The following is a 15,790-nucleotide window of genomic DNA, read 5'->3' as shown; positions in this document are numbered from 1 at the left end:
CCTACTGTAATGTATTTTGTTTTGTTTTTGCAGGTTTTTGTAATTTGTATACATAGTATATTTGATACATTTTCCTTAGTATTTTCTTTTCTTTCTACCTACAGTAATGTGTAAAAATGTACTTGTAAATAAAAATAGTTACAATTTCCTCAGCAGAAAGAGTGCAGTGTGTGTGGTGTGAACATTGTATTCCTTTAGCTAGACCTCTGCCATAAAGACAAAACATCTAAGCATTTTGACTTGCAGTACTTACACAATGCCAAAGGGACAATGCATTTTGGGGGCACTGATGATTTGTGTGAGAAAGGAAATCAGTTTTGACACGTGGGTAAACTGTTTTTGGAGCGACATGAGCAGTGATGAGGATCCATATAGTTTTGCTGCACCGTCCAGTTTATTTTGACAGATGGACAAAATTAATGAAAATGTGCCAAAGCAATTGAGAAGGATCTATGCCATTTTTATGGTACTGACTATTTATATGGGAGAAAGACTTCATTTTGAAGCAAGAATGAACGTTTTGGGAGACATATGACATTTTGCTGGTTATCTGAAGTGTTGTGAAGAACTGTAAGTCTGTTTGGCCATTTTACCTTTTAGTTATAGGAATGTCATCTCAGTTTCAAGAAATGAGCCAAACCAATTGAGAAAAACTGTAAGATACAAATAATGTTTATATATCAATACTGTGATTTATCAAAGACTCACAACTTTTGTCCCCATCAACCGTTTATTTTCTTCTGCCACACTGTTAGTTCTGATATGTTTTATATCTGTTATATTTTTTTGCTACAACCTTCTAATCTATAGCAAAGAATCACAGCTTCACTGCTTTACATTTGCCTTTGTTTTGGATAGAATTGAAGCAATAAAAGTACATTATTCTTGCAAAATGTGTATTTATTAAACGTGTTTGTGTCAAAAATAACACTGCACAATAAGAAAAGACTTTGAATTACTTTAAAGTGCTACCTGTGTTTAAAATACAGTACATATTAAAGTAAAAAGCATATTATGCATATGCAATTTTTTTTTCAAATTGTTTGTAAACAGTCGCGTAAAATATACTTGCCTTGCTGCTTCCTGTAGCTCTCCTATTGGTTGTTGACTAGAAACATTATTTCAGTGACTATTTGCGAGAGCCAAGTCTCAAGACTTACAATAAGATTAAACACGGTTGATTTTATCGGAACGCACTTTTTATCGGACTAAAACTTTCAATTCTAATCACCTTAAACTGAACGATCGAAATGATGCAACCGCAATTCAACTGGAGCTCCACTCTACCATGACCCTTCTGATTTTATCTCTTATCTGGAAATTTGTCTGCACCAGTGAAATCGCTTGAAAATCGTTAGGTGTAAGGTTGACATTAATAAAGAGAGAAAATGCTCACCGCTCATTCTTACATTTGATTTTATTCAGCGAAGCATGTGCCTACAGCATTTTTACAAAGAGCACACATAACAGTAGGATTGTCTTCTTACAAACGGGTCAGCAGGACATTTACAATCATGCATCAAGACAAGTGAAAGAACCATAACGGTGTCACACTCAAAACCTTACAATCTGTTTAAGGGTATGTTCTATAGCTCTGTCACTGATACCTACTGTAGAAGAGGGCCATCCACCATCAATGTACATGACAAGTACATGTCACTCAGTGTCCCAAAATCAAATGAAATAAAGGGGATGGATCAATATGATCCGGTCTGCAGCCAGCGTCCACGGAACCTGCTGCACATTTATCTTCCAGTGAACGCAAATGGAAGCTAGTTTATCAGTTATTTGTTTATGTTTTGATATTTTGTAATTTAAGATGATCTAAATGTATTTCTGGAGCTTTGAATTACATTTGCACTCATGCTCTGTCCACAAATGCATTTTTCTTGAGCTACCATTGGAGGTTAGATTAGCTTTACACAATGCAGACAAAAAAAAAAAAAAAGATTTAACCCAATGAGAACATAAGAAATCATTGATCAGACAGGTGTTGAGTTATCTCTATAAGCTAGATGGAAAATGTTGTAGCTAATCAAAACTAGGCTGGTTGGTTGCAAATAGAAACAATTAGTTTGCAACACTGCTATTGACATTTTTCTGTAAAAAAAAAATAAGACAATCAATCCTAGAATCGTTAAATATAGAATGATGGTCTAAATGAACAGCAATTTGTAAACCCAGACACCCAGTCCACACATTTATGTTGCAATCTGGAACAAAATCTGAAGCATTTGGAGGTCCTTAGTATTGGTTTGAGAAATATTTTCACCTCAAACCATGCACATATAATTGTATTGCACACAAACTGTGCTGAATCATATAAATTCTGGGGAAAAAAAATAAGAGACCACTTAAAAATAATGACTTTCTTTGAGTTTACCAAATGAAAAAACCTCTAAAATATAATCAAGATGAAGATGGATGATCACAAGCATTACTGTTTGGATTTTTGCACCAGGAGTGGCATAAAGTTATCCAAAAGTAGTGTGTAAGACTGGTGGAGGAGAAAATGCCAGGGTTATTCCACCAAATATTGATTTTTGAACTCTTAAACTTTATGAATATGAACTTGTTTTCTTTGCATTATTTAAAGTCTGAACCTGACAAATAAATGCACTAAATGACAATATTTTTATTTGGAATTTGGGAGAAATGTTGTTTGTAGTTTATAGAAGAAAACAACAATGTTCATTTTACTCAAACATAAACCTATAAATAGCTAAATCAGATGAACTGATTCAGAAACTTCAGAAAGTGGTCTCTTAATTATTTCCAGAGCTGTAGTTTCTCCTTATTTTTTACCAGCATTCACTAAAGCTTTCACAACCTACCAATGTTTGCTATGAAAGAAAAATTGTGGAAAGAGCATGGAGAGATTAATTCAAATAAATATAAATCAGTCCTTAAAAGGCCTCATTAATATAAAACTAAAATGAATTCAACATGGCTATAAATCCCTTTGCATGGTTAGCATTAAAACCAAGCAACTTAAGCAGACCCAGACCAAACCCGGGGGTTTAATTATCTATATTTAAAAAAAAACATGGCTACAGCTTAAGATGTTATAGTTAAAAATAAAAAATAAAATATTGCTTTCTCTATATAAATAAAATGTTTTTAGAATAAGTGTATATGTAGCCATGACCAACCCCTTATTTGCCTGGTTGCTATGAAGCTCATTGTTAAGCATCATTTATCTTAACTTATTAGCACATGAAGTAATGCTCATTTTTGGGTATAAAGCCACACTAAACCAAACCATACTTTAGTCACGCTTATTATTGAAGTTGTTATGGTTTCTGCTATGTAGTTAGAGATGAAATGGGCAATGTGTGGAGAAGAGAAAAGTTTATTTCTGCTTGACTCGATTACATCAGGACAACTGAGGGCCTTCCTCCATGTGTTCTTAAAATGGACATGCTATTTACAGGGGTGATGCAGCCAACTAGTGCAAAGGCACGTTAGTGGTTCGATGTTAGCGTGTTATGTGCTAATAAAAGGTACAGGGCGAGAGATGGGGTGACAACTGCCTAAACGAGACTATAAAAGGAGAGTGCTGAGATGGAGCTTTATAAATATGAATAGAATCTATCGGTATTAAGCAATGTAAGCAAAATAACTTGACTCACAGGAGAGAATGAAAGTACATTAAGGCAGTGTTGGCAGAGCAAGCAGATGAGAACAAAACAAAAAAAAGGAGATGAGGCAAAAATAAAAACATGAAATGAGGGAGGCAGACACATTTATGATCCTTCATTTCCCTTTCCATGAATGGCAAACTAATATAACTGCACTAAAAAAAACAAAGTTGCACTGAGAGCAAACGTCTATGATATGCATCGGAATGATAACAATTTAATATGGAGATGAAGAGAGGTGTTTTAGGTAAAGGGCTGAAGTGGAACAAATTAATATCTTCTCTTTCTGTTTAAAGAATGTTTAAGTGAAGATCCAGTGCTAAAACACAGAAGGCAGAAGGTAGGAAGTACAATGAGAGAGAGAGAGAGAGAGAGAGAGAGAGAGAGAGAGAGAGAGAGAGAGAGAGAGAGAGAGAGAGAGAGAGAGAGAGAGAGAGAGAGAGAGAGAGAGAGAGAGAGAGAGAGAGACTTAAAAATGTACTATATTAGGAAGGAAAGCTGACCTTTTCTTTAAAATGGAAAAAAAAAGGAGAAGTAAGGTTTGAGGTAAAAGAGAATCTAAACGATAAAACAAACAAACAAAAAAAATTTGTACATCACATTTCAAAAATCAGTAAGGGACTTGCCCTATCAAGTGACATGGTCCACATAAAAGAAATTCACACACAATAACAACAAACCATTCTACATTAACAGTCCACTGGCCCATTCTCTCATCAGCAATGACTTTTTTTCAGAGCTAAAGAACAATCTCCAGAAACTTTAGTTCATACTATATCTGATGAGGGCCAGTCAAACACCACCGAAGAGCCTTTAGGAAGGAACAATGAAGAAAAAAAAAAAAAGGAAAAAAAGCACAGTCCATCCTCCAGCCATGGATCACCAAATCACATTTCATTGGTAGCTGTGACTTTTCTTCATGCGATCAACAAAAAGGTGCTGAAGAAAAAAAAAAAAAAAAAAAAAAAAAAAAAAGGATCTAAAACAACGCATCGGTTGGGGATAATATGTGGAAGTGCTGTTGCCCGTCCTTCCCTCTCTTTTCTCTTGATGATATTGACGTGGAAGTGGATGGAACACTGAAGGAGGGGGGAGGGGTTTAGGCAGAGTGCTTCTGTACTGAATGTAAGGGTCCTACAAATATATACACAGTAGACACAGGCACTTGAAAGTCTTTGGTTGGAGTGACCCAACATTGCAGAGATTCGCATTACAGAGTTTTTTTGCACCCTTCTCCTGGGTTCAGTAGGCAACAAGTTTTTTTTTTCTTCTTTCTTTCCCCTACTTCTGATATGGTTCAGTTCAAATGCTGCCAACCTCTACTGCTGATATGGTTCAGTCCGTAGCTCTAACTTTGATCCCGTCTATCCTTCTGACAAAGCCACCTGAAAAAAGACAGACAGGTCGAGTGTGATTACGAGTCTACTACAAAACAGGGCAGCCAGGATAAAACAGCATTGGCTTCTATTATCCTTGATTATGTTGTAATTTATTAAAAAACAGACAGTGACATACCTTTTCTGGACAGAAGTCTGGGTTGGTCTGTCTTACTTTCCCAGGTCTGCCTTTAATGACTGCATAGCAGAACATTGTAATCACCATCACAAACAGGAAGTAGCTGGTGTGCATTAGGTGCAGGTTGATGAGAGAGCGATCATCCTGCGAAAGGGGAAAAAAATAAAACAAAAGATCAGTGCTGGATATTGACTTAGATTGTCAAAATGGTAGGCATCGTAAAAAGTATGACATATTCTAATGTATCATTGTATCATGACTGGAATGTTAGCTTGAGTTAATATATTAGCTTAAGTGAAATATGAACACTACAAACTGTTTCGTTTCAGACATACTGTACACTATATCATGTTAAATGTTCATTAACACAATGGGGAATATTACCACAGCACATTTTCAGCTATGAAAATAAAAGGAATTTCCACTGGGCATGAGACAGATATAAATTAAGAGATCCTTCTTTGCAAAGCAACACATTTTAATTTTGATAACAATTGTGTTGCAGTACCAACCTATACTGGACCAGTGCATATAGAAGGTAGAATAGGTACTTTTGAAAGTAGCAACTGAATTACATTGATCACATGTAGAAATCAGTAGATAACACACAGATGGCAATAATGAGCAGACTTAGTTCACTCTATGGTTACATTTTACATTTACTATACTATTATATCATACAATATAATACAATACAGTACAATACATATAGAATATACACTCCTTCAAAACATATGCCTTATTCTGCTAATATATATATATATATATATATATATACATAATTTGTGGATAACAATAGCTAAAGGCTGCTTGCCTCAGGACACTTTAGAACACTAAAAACTACCAATACATTCAATGCAATATTAAACACTTGCTTGTCATTAAACACAAGTCCTCAGCTGTCAACAGTAATTTGTCTGACAAATAATTGTAGACGATGTATGTTTTTAGCCAAAAGACCCACTTTACATAATGTGGCTTGCAGAGCAGAGAAGACCTCCTCCTCCTCCTACTTTAAGTTGCACCTACTGTGGTCTAGTCCCGACAGGCAACCCCATCCAATAAAATAAAACTTTCTGAAGCATAAAAACATGAACCTATTTGCACTATGCCTAATGCCAGATAGGGGCTAGCTTGAGCTGTGAAGCACTGGAAATGTGTTCTTTGAAATGATGGTGCTCCATCCATTACTTCTGGGGATGAACTGGGGATTTGGAGATGAGGTAGTGTGTGGTGGTGATAATTTAACATCCTGAAATCACCAACACTCATACTTTCTTACAGCAAAGCTTCAAAATCTAGTAGAAAGCCCTCTCTGTAGAATAGAAACAGTAATTTTAACAAAAGAAGGATAAACTTTTGCCTTTATAGAGTAGTTCTGCTTTCACATTAATATCCATACTGTGTCATATAATATTGCCCAGTGGAAAAGCACCAAACACTGAATATAATGAGACACTTACGTCTGGTACGATGACAGTGAGTTTGGGGTTGAGAGCGTGGTACACCTTCCCAATGGCACCTTTATAACACCAAAATGGATTATAGTCCTGGGTGTATTTGGTGTCTGAGTCCCGTGCTGTGGTGAAGATCTTGTACCAGGACGTTGCATTGCTGTACGTCTCTGGAACACAGTGAGGTGGCTGCCTGGAGGGTGAATTATATTCAAAGCTTGGTTCAGAATTTATCTTCTGAATGAGAGTCCTCTAACTAATGAATGCCTTTAGGTTTTTTGATGTTATCAGCTTGTAGTTGAACTTGCTGATCTAAGGCTTAGCTACGTACAATATAAACAGCTTACTTTGTCACTTTCTTTGTCATAAGGATCAAACACACCATCTTAACAGAACATTTAAAAGTTGATTTACTTTGGAGTTAATACTGAAAGACTGATGAAATGACAGTGAATCTACTTTTCAATACACACTAGACTAACTAGACATCTCTGAGTCAACAGCACAGAGCCATGTCAATATTTAAGAGAAGAATAAAAGACAAACAGAGGCTTGGTTAACAATGATGAGGTCTTGTGGCGTGTGTGTAAAGTTTAACTCACACTGTGACAGGGAAGACATTACTGGCTGCAGTGACGGTCATGCAGGTGCTGAAGACCACCTGCTCACAATGGCCGTGCAGAATGCAGTCGTCGGAGTTCCACGATGCAGGAAGCGTGAATGTGATATTCATCTCTTCATGAGCTTCCCTGCCTGTCAACACATACGCACAAAACACACACACACACACACACACACACACACACACATTAAAATGACTCTGTAGGTGGCGTGGGCAAGCAACATCCAGATGTTATTTAGCTTGAGTCAGCATGTGCCGTCCTTTTGTTCAAAAAGCATCATTGTTCTACTTGGACTGCATTTAACTGGACGAAAAATATCAGTAGATCTAGCAGCTTAAACTACTGAGCAAATAGGCCGTTTGCTGTCACTGATTAACAAGACCACACTAAAGGAAAAAAAACTAAGGGGGGGGGGGGGGGGGGGGCAAAGAGGGGAAATTCAGCATGATGTAACACACTAAAAATACCCTGCCAAATAAATGACCACCTGGCTTCCGGATCTTATCTTTTGGACTAAGTCTATGCTTGATCTTGCAGGTTTAAACAAACTCCATCAGCACTTCAAGAAGACCCTTTAACCTTTTACATCAGCCCTTAAAAAAAAAAAAAAAAAAAAAAAAAAAAAGTTCCCTAACTTACCAGCCAGGCCCACCTGCTGCCCAATCACAGTGGCATAGAGGTGAGTGATGTTGCGAGAGTAGCCCCCAAATGGTCTCAAGGGGTCCAGGGTGAGGGTGATGGGGACAGAGATGTTAATGGGGCCTGGGTCCTCCAAAAGTAAAGGAGCCTGGGTGCTGGAGCGCGACTGGCTGCTGGTCACCGTGCTCTCTGGAGTCGTGGACTCATTGAGGCCATGCTTAAGCGTCTCATTTTCTGAGATGCAGAAGTCGAGCTCGTTGAAACGAAGAAGAAAAGTGTTCCAGTCCTGAAATAAAAAGATGAAACAGAAACCTCTAAAAAAAAAAAAAAACACACAACTGACCAAACGCATTTCCAGTTAGCCTGACTGAAATCTGATTGCTGTGTGGGAAAGAGTATGCAACTTCACGTGTTGCACAGCAATTATTACTCAGGTTTCAGTTGTACTGGGAGGAGTTTGGTTGTTGAATGTGCCCTGGAGATATGGATGTCTCAGATCATGTCCTGAGTGATGGGATTTGTATCTTGTATTTGTAGGAGTCCTGTCTGCACTGCAAAATGTCTATTGGCAAAAACTAGATAAAACATATAGACAAAAGGTATAAGCTACATTTTACAAAAGATCTGCCAATGGGTTGAGAAATTTTTGTAGTAAGATTTCTTACTAAAACCTAAGCAACCTTAAATTCTCATAACACTTAAAGTAGGACTTGAGTAGAAATCCCTGATTTATATCTTAGATTTGGACACAGGAATCAGAATAACTTGACTGGTGACTTAATTGTAAATGAGTTTTAATTACTTAAAATAAGGTGAAAGTTCTAAATTAGATGGATTAAATTTGTTCTTCCTAAAAAAGGAAAATAATTATACTTGCAATGCTTGGTAAGACAAAAATACTTATCGAGAAAAAAAAAAAAAAGATTTATTGCATAAAATTAGTTTTTTTTTTTTTTTACAGTCTTTTTTTGTCTTATCTTGACATAATCATGATAATCAAAGACAGATTAAGTGGCCAGGTTTAATAGAGGTCTTAAATCCAATGATTTTAAGACAGTTGTAGATTAAAAAGATAGTAGGATGCTTCTTATGGCTCAGCACTTTCTAGCTTACTTTTTTCCAGCCCTGGTGGCAATATGTTTTGAGGGTTACCAGTGTAGGACATTAAAATGACTAAAATTGTAAAATAAGCAAAAACATTGTGGAAACCTAATGTACAAATAATATAATTTGAATTATGGAAATATGATAGATCAATACGCCATTCTTTCTCCTTTTATTCTCTCTGGTCTGATTAGTAGATAACAAAAATGTAATGACGTCATTTTTCTTTACTGAAAACTGTTCACTTTTGTTACAGTATTATAAAGCAAAACAGATCCAGCACATCCCACTCTTAATCCACATTATTAAGTGCAATGTGTGCAAGACACTTTAAAACCTTTAAAGTAGATTGTTGATTAATTTTACAAAGCCGTGACACAGCTAAATCAGACATGACATTTAATGAAGCAGGCAGTCCTATCTAGATTGAATAGGGCAATGGTGTTATTGAATATGCAATCAATCACCTTTAGATTAAAAACAAAAATGTCAATCACTAGTGACTACATGTGCATTGGTGCATGCAGGAGCATAAATGGAGTGTTAAATTAATGATTAACAATTTATTATTACCTACTGTGTCACCAATACTGAACTCTCAAGAACATATTAACTTTTAACTGTTACCTGTGAATACTACCTTGTCTCTTGCCAAACTGAATTAGACTCAAACAACTAAAACCAATAAGAACAGCCTCCTACCTCTGTCATTTCAGGAGATTTTATCTCCTTAATCTTGAAGAAATATCCAATTGTAAGGAACGTGATGGCCACAGCACTGACACTGACCATAAATATAACCAGTGGTGGACGGCTGCTTATGTAGGTCTTCAGGTTCTCCAGAGGATTTAATAAGAACACCTGCACACACAAAGAAAAAGACTAGTCTGAATTGGAATAAAATAAACCACCATTTACAAAATTGCACTAACATTCACCTGTCTTTTGCTTAATGCAGTGCGAGACTGTAATTTGTGTTACATGACTGTCAGCAGCTTGACACAAATGAATCATGTACGCAACAAAAAACACAGATTACCCATGTGGCAGGAACTAATTTAATAACAGAGACCTCACTCGTTCTCTGGGAATATACTCATTGACGATAACAAAACAACGCAGTAGCAGAAGTTTATACTGAACAGAATAGATGTGAAAGGCATTCATCTCTTCAGACCTCTAACTCCATTCACCACCACAGTTAATAGGCCTGTCACAATAATAATGTTATCGACTTCTCCTTTTATATATGAGCATAATGTCAATCACTTTAGCTGACTTTTAAAGTTAGTGATGAGAGCACATTAACATGAATTAGCCAGTACTTTTAAAAAAGCTTTTTCTTCAAGTTAGTTTAAGTAGATACACATATATTATATCATAATGCTGGAATCAGTGATGCTTCAAAATGGAAATAAGATTCTTAATCAAATCAAAACATATTCAATACAACAAACAGTGCATATTACAATATTCTTTTTGATAAGGTAACATCGTCATTGTTTTTACATCTCATAAGATATCTAGAACTAAAACCACAAAGTCTACAGTTTGTGTTATACATAGTAAAGGTTCACAGCACTGTGTAAGGTTACACTTTGTGTAGTCTTATGAGAAGCAGAACAATACAGTCCAGGACTTGTATTCATTTCTCAGCACAACTGCATTGATCTACGCTGGGAAATGATCCTGTCAGTTAGGTCAGCATAAATAAGCCAGGAACCTGAACACATATTATACCCACTTTATAAATGTGGGCCTTGGGTTTACTTAATACTATTTTTAACATAAAGCAGAAGAACTTGTGAAGATCGGGTGCAGTTAATGTGCAGCATAGTGGTTAACAACATCTCCTTGCCCTTCCTGTGGCTGACTAGGGTTTGTGGCTGACTAATAGAGTCCCTGGGCAAGACTATAACTCTATACTTGCCTACCAACATATAAAAATGCCAATATTAGTCATTTTGGATCATAAGCATAAGACAAATGGCATAAATGTTAAATGGATTGCTTATGGAGTTGCACAATACTGAACATACAGAAATACACATATACATTGTGAAAATAAAAAAACAGATTTTTTTTTTATCATAACTTGGTAGAAGTCAATAATCCTGCATGCCATGATATAAATGCCAGGTTTTAGTAAAATACATTACATTAAACAGGTAAAGATTCTGTTTACACCTGATCAGTTTATGTGCTTTGCCTCTGGATTGAATCCTACTACAATTATAGCCACATGCATATACACTTGGTAGTCTGCATTTACAGTAAATAGGACTGAAATCTGGCTGCTGTGTGGGATGGAATATGCAAATCCACTCTGTGAGACAATTATTACTGTGTTTTTGGTTGTACTGGGAGAAGCTTTGGTTGTCAAATGCATCTTGGAGAGATGAATGTGTTTACATTGCTATAACATGTGGCTCAAATGCATCTCATCTCTTCTTAAGTGGTTTGTGTCTTTGGTGTGTTTACGCTTGCATTTTTATGTGGCTCTGGCTTATCCAGACACCAGAAATAATCCTACTATTTAAGACACATGAAGTGACCAGGTGTAGATGTGGGACGTACAATTTGCCTCTGCAAAAAAACTTGCGGTATGATTGATATAATCTCACATTGCACGCTCGGTGATCTTGTGCCACGAGATCTCACAAGATTACAATAGCACAATATTTCTCACCGGGTGTTAAAAATGTGTATTACCAGACTTATGCACAGGTAACCAAAACAAATGTTTCATTATTTTGGGCAGCAAACAGTAGCTGCTGTACACACGCATGCTCATGTTGTTCCGTGATCCACGTGGTGCACCACACACATTACCAACTTTGTGTGATGCGATGAGGATTGGCAGGTCTGTATAGAACCCTCAAGGAGAATTGCCAGTTAAATAAATAACCCCCTAGGGATACTTTTGGGAAAAAGTATTGCTTGTGTATCAGTAACGAATTCAAAGTATCAAACCGTTACCGGTATCAAAAACATTTTTTAGTAGTTAAAGCTCCACTAGGTAGGCCTTAGATTTTGTGCCCGTGGGCTCCCCCTACAGTTGTAGAGTGTAATAAATGTTTCAGGCGGATTAGTTTCTCTTTGTCGTTTTCTGGCTTTCACAGACATATTCGGTCTCTTTCCAGCTTCTGCCAGAGTGTCTGAATGTCAGTTTGTAAAGAATGAATCAGTAGTCCTTGTCGAACTGTTAGAACTAAAGGTCGGAAAGCAGGTCGCAGTTCTCGCGAGCGTTGGTCGCGGCCGCCTCGGAAAACTTACAGAGTCTGGTTTGAGCACAGAGGAGCTCCGGCACAGACACGAGAGCACCGCTATTCCTCCTGTTACACCTCAATGGAGCGCTGCAGTGAGTTTGAAGCTGTAATTTCACTTCTTTAAAAAGATCAAAAATCAAGGAAATCCTACCTAGTGCTGCTTTGAATACTTAAATATTCACCTGTATGTTTTGCGTTTGTATGTGAGTTTTAGTCAAATAAAATATTTTCTATCATATATTTCAATTTTACAAAATTAAAGTATAGTTATAATCTTGTCTTGTTCTTGTGAACTCAATATTGTGTCTTGTCACAACCCTATGGTCTTGCTGAAACAATATATTGTGCAGCCCAAGTTCTTTAACCATATTAGTTCTTCAGGACTATTATTCACTTTACAATACATGCAGCAACATTTAATTTTAATACCCAGTGTACTGTTCAAAGGCCACTATTTTTATAGAACACCCTGGAGGATCACACCACAACAGATCCATCAACGCCTACAGCCAAAAGACTTCAACTCAAGCAAGTCCATCTATAACCAGGAATGCATCTACTTTCCCTCAGTTTGCATAGGCAAAACACTGCTATGTCACGTTTGCCTAGGCAGCTACCTGCACATCTTGGTTAGATACCTCAGCCGTTCCAGACAGGCCTTTGGCACAACCTTGCATTGGAAATGTGCCTTATGTGCTTCGTTTAGTCACTGCTTTTGTAGTTGCTGAAGCATGTGGACTTTACCGTGTATGCGCGCTTTAATAATGTATAGGTATTAGTTAAGGAAGTTAGCTTAAGAAATTCCAATCGTGCCACATCTAGACATCGAAGCTAACAACAGCAACAAGAATGAGTCAATGTCACACTTCAGACAGTCAGACAGGCTGTGAAACAAATGAACGTGACGATGATGTTGATAATCTGTGCATAATGTTGATTTATGTTATTCTATTTGTAGAATAGTAAGAGTTATCCTGGTTCCAGCTGACAGCTAAATGCTAGCTTTCTGCGTATGGGCGTCCAGAAGCGATCAAACAGATGAGACAAATTGCTAGCTTAGCTAACTAGCAACACAATAAGGTTAACAACTAACCGTTATATTGTTGGTAAAAGCTAAACCTACAGCTGCTGGACTATACTGTCGTGTTTATGAACTAACTAGCTAACTGAATACGAGCAGCAGAAATCCAGGAAACAGTGGCTAGCTAATAAAGCACTGTGTTGTCAGCTGACATGCTAGCTACGCAGCTGTGGAGTTTGGCTCCATGATAGCTTCTAGCTAGTACAGGTCCAGAAAGTAAAATTCCAGCCCGCACTTTTGTTTTGGGCTGAGCTGCAGCGAGCCGCACAGACAAAATCCTGGGCTGGTCTTTTACTTTCTGGACCTGGACTATACCCACTGCTACTAGTTCAGCTAGCTAGCTAGTTCGCTAATGATAATAAACGTAACTTACATCAGTAACAGCAACTTCAGACCTTTATTTTAGCTTTTATTTCCTGTTAGCGAACAGCGAACTAACTACATCTCCTATTTTTATTCAAAACCAACTGCAAACCACTTAAGTTAGCTACGTTAGCCAGAACCGTTTATGCTACGCTAGCTACATTAGCCTAGCAACCCAAGTTACTTGCAGCAAGACTAGCGTTAGCTGGCGTCGTCTCTGTTAACGCTAGTAGCCTGTTAGCATAAATACTAGCAAAATTCCACAATAAAAACGTACAAAGACCCTTAGCTGGCCTATATAACCTAATGTATGTACAGAACCACTGGTGCGTGTTCCGATACATAGCGAACAGACCCCCTAAACTCACCATTTTGGCGCTGTGTCAGTAGAGCGGGTACAGGCGGGCGGTGGGCAGAGCTAGCAGGCTCCAGACGCTTCCACAGACGGACTGCTGGAGCTAGTGAGGACCGGGGCCGGGGGACAGACAGGGCGAGTGACGGTGCAGGAGCAGCGGGCACTCCTTCCCATTATTTGCCGCTCCCCTGTCACCCCTGTAAAGCAACAATAGGGGCTGCCTTTAGAAAAAAAAAAATAGGCAGGCAGTTAGCTTACTTCAACAAGGAACTCACTCAGTGGCTCAGGAAACTAGCGCTTTCTAACTACGACGCACTAGCTACAACGCTAGTCACTAGGGTTGCCAGGTCTGAAAAAAAAAAACCCCGCTCAGACAGGTTGCCAGGTCCAACAAAAATATCCAGCCCAAAGTTAATATAAAAACAGCCATTCAGAAGTTTAAACTAGCCCAAAATAACTTATATGTCTGTGACACATTTTAAGCAAATTTCAAAACAACTGAGTGCGCGACGTATGGTTTATAAGGGAGTTATTATCAGTATTGCTATTCATCCATGTGTCACAATATTGTAACATTACCCAGCTGGCATTTCAACGTTGAATAAACGTTGAATCAACGTTGATCAACGTAGATATTATGGTTGAATCAACGTTGAATCAATGATATAGCGTCATACGTCATACGTTCAACCTTTAATAAACCATAGCTCACTAAAATGAGAAAATCCTATGGTTAACAGTGTCGACAGTAAGCGTACATCACTGTAGTAAAGCTGAGTATAAAGAAAGTTACCCAACACTACCAATCTGATTCAACATCTGATCTCAAAAACACTACAACTGTAAAACTATTAGAACATAAACATGGTGTTGAATTAAAAAGCAGTTACTGCAAATAGTAAAACACTATTTCATTTCTCCATCCAACCGTTTTTAGAAATTATATGGTGATAAAATGTAAAATGCTGATTTAAAAGGCAGAAGGTTGAGGTCATTATGTTGATTCATGATTAAAATTTCAACATTAGCACAATCATTTAACATTATGTTGATTCAACATTAAAATTTCAACGTTAGCACAACCATTGAACATTACATGATGATTCAACATTAAAATTTCAACGTTAGCACAACCATTGAACATTAAATGTTGATTCAACGTTGTTTCAACGTTAAAACAACAACAGACATTACTTTAGTCATATTTCAAACACATTTCAACGTTGAAGGTCGGTTGTGTGCCAGCTGGGTAGTGTTTTATTAGTTCTTTTATAACCGTTTTATATCCCAGTCAAGAGCATTTAATAGTAACATAATTAACAAAACAAACAAACAAAATAACTCACTTTTTCTTACTTAATATTTAAAAGGGTTTGAGAGAGTCTAATTCACTTTGTGAATATGAAATCGCCCTGTTATCTGAAACAATTATATGAGATACTTTGTTTTCGCTTCCAATTTACCACAAAAACAATAACGTTACATCAGATATAACCTATCAATCCATATGTTGCTCTCATGTTTGTTTAAACCATTCTTTTGTAAACACAGTGATAAAATAAATAAACAATCGTTTCTTTCCCTGTTCCACAAAATCACAGGTATATTCTGTGTCTGATTTAAATATTTATAAAACATTTTAACTGGATAAATGACGCGTATTATATTAAATGACACCTCTTCCACCTTATTGCACTGAAGTTTTGGTTTTAGTATTTGGAAGACCTGTTTTTACGTAATTCCAGA

The 15,790-nt window shown here is 37.1% G+C and overlaps 1 protein-coding gene across 1 annotated transcript; it reads right to left on the bottom strand.

Annotated features, from left to right (window-relative positions):
* Positions 1-1,399: 1,399 nt before the first annotated feature.
* Positions 1,400-14,383, bottom strand: tmem248 (transmembrane protein 248). The gene is made up of 7 exons (XM_007245284.4): positions 14,058-14,383; positions 9,679-9,837; positions 7,873-8,158; positions 7,213-7,363; positions 6,620-6,803; positions 5,157-5,300; positions 1,400-5,026 (listed from the first exon to the last, which is right to left on the bottom strand). Exons 1-7 carry the CDS (start codon positions 14,058-14,060, stop codon positions 5,006-5,008), a joined length of 948 nt encoding a protein of 315 aa, XP_007245346.1. The 5' UTR covers positions 14,061-14,383; the 3' UTR covers positions 1,400-5,005.
* Positions 14,384-15,790: the final 1,407 nt, after the last annotated feature.

Source organism: Astyanax mexicanus, chromosome 1, assembly GCF_023375975.1.
Source record: "Astyanax mexicanus isolate ESR-SI-001 chromosome 1, AstMex3_surface, whole genome shotgun sequence".
Lineage (NCBI taxonomy): Eukaryota > Metazoa > Chordata > Actinopteri > Characiformes > Acestrorhamphidae > Astyanax > Astyanax mexicanus.
The sequence above is the reverse complement of the archived record's forward strand: the minus strand, read 5'-3'. Positions and strand labels throughout refer to the sequence as shown.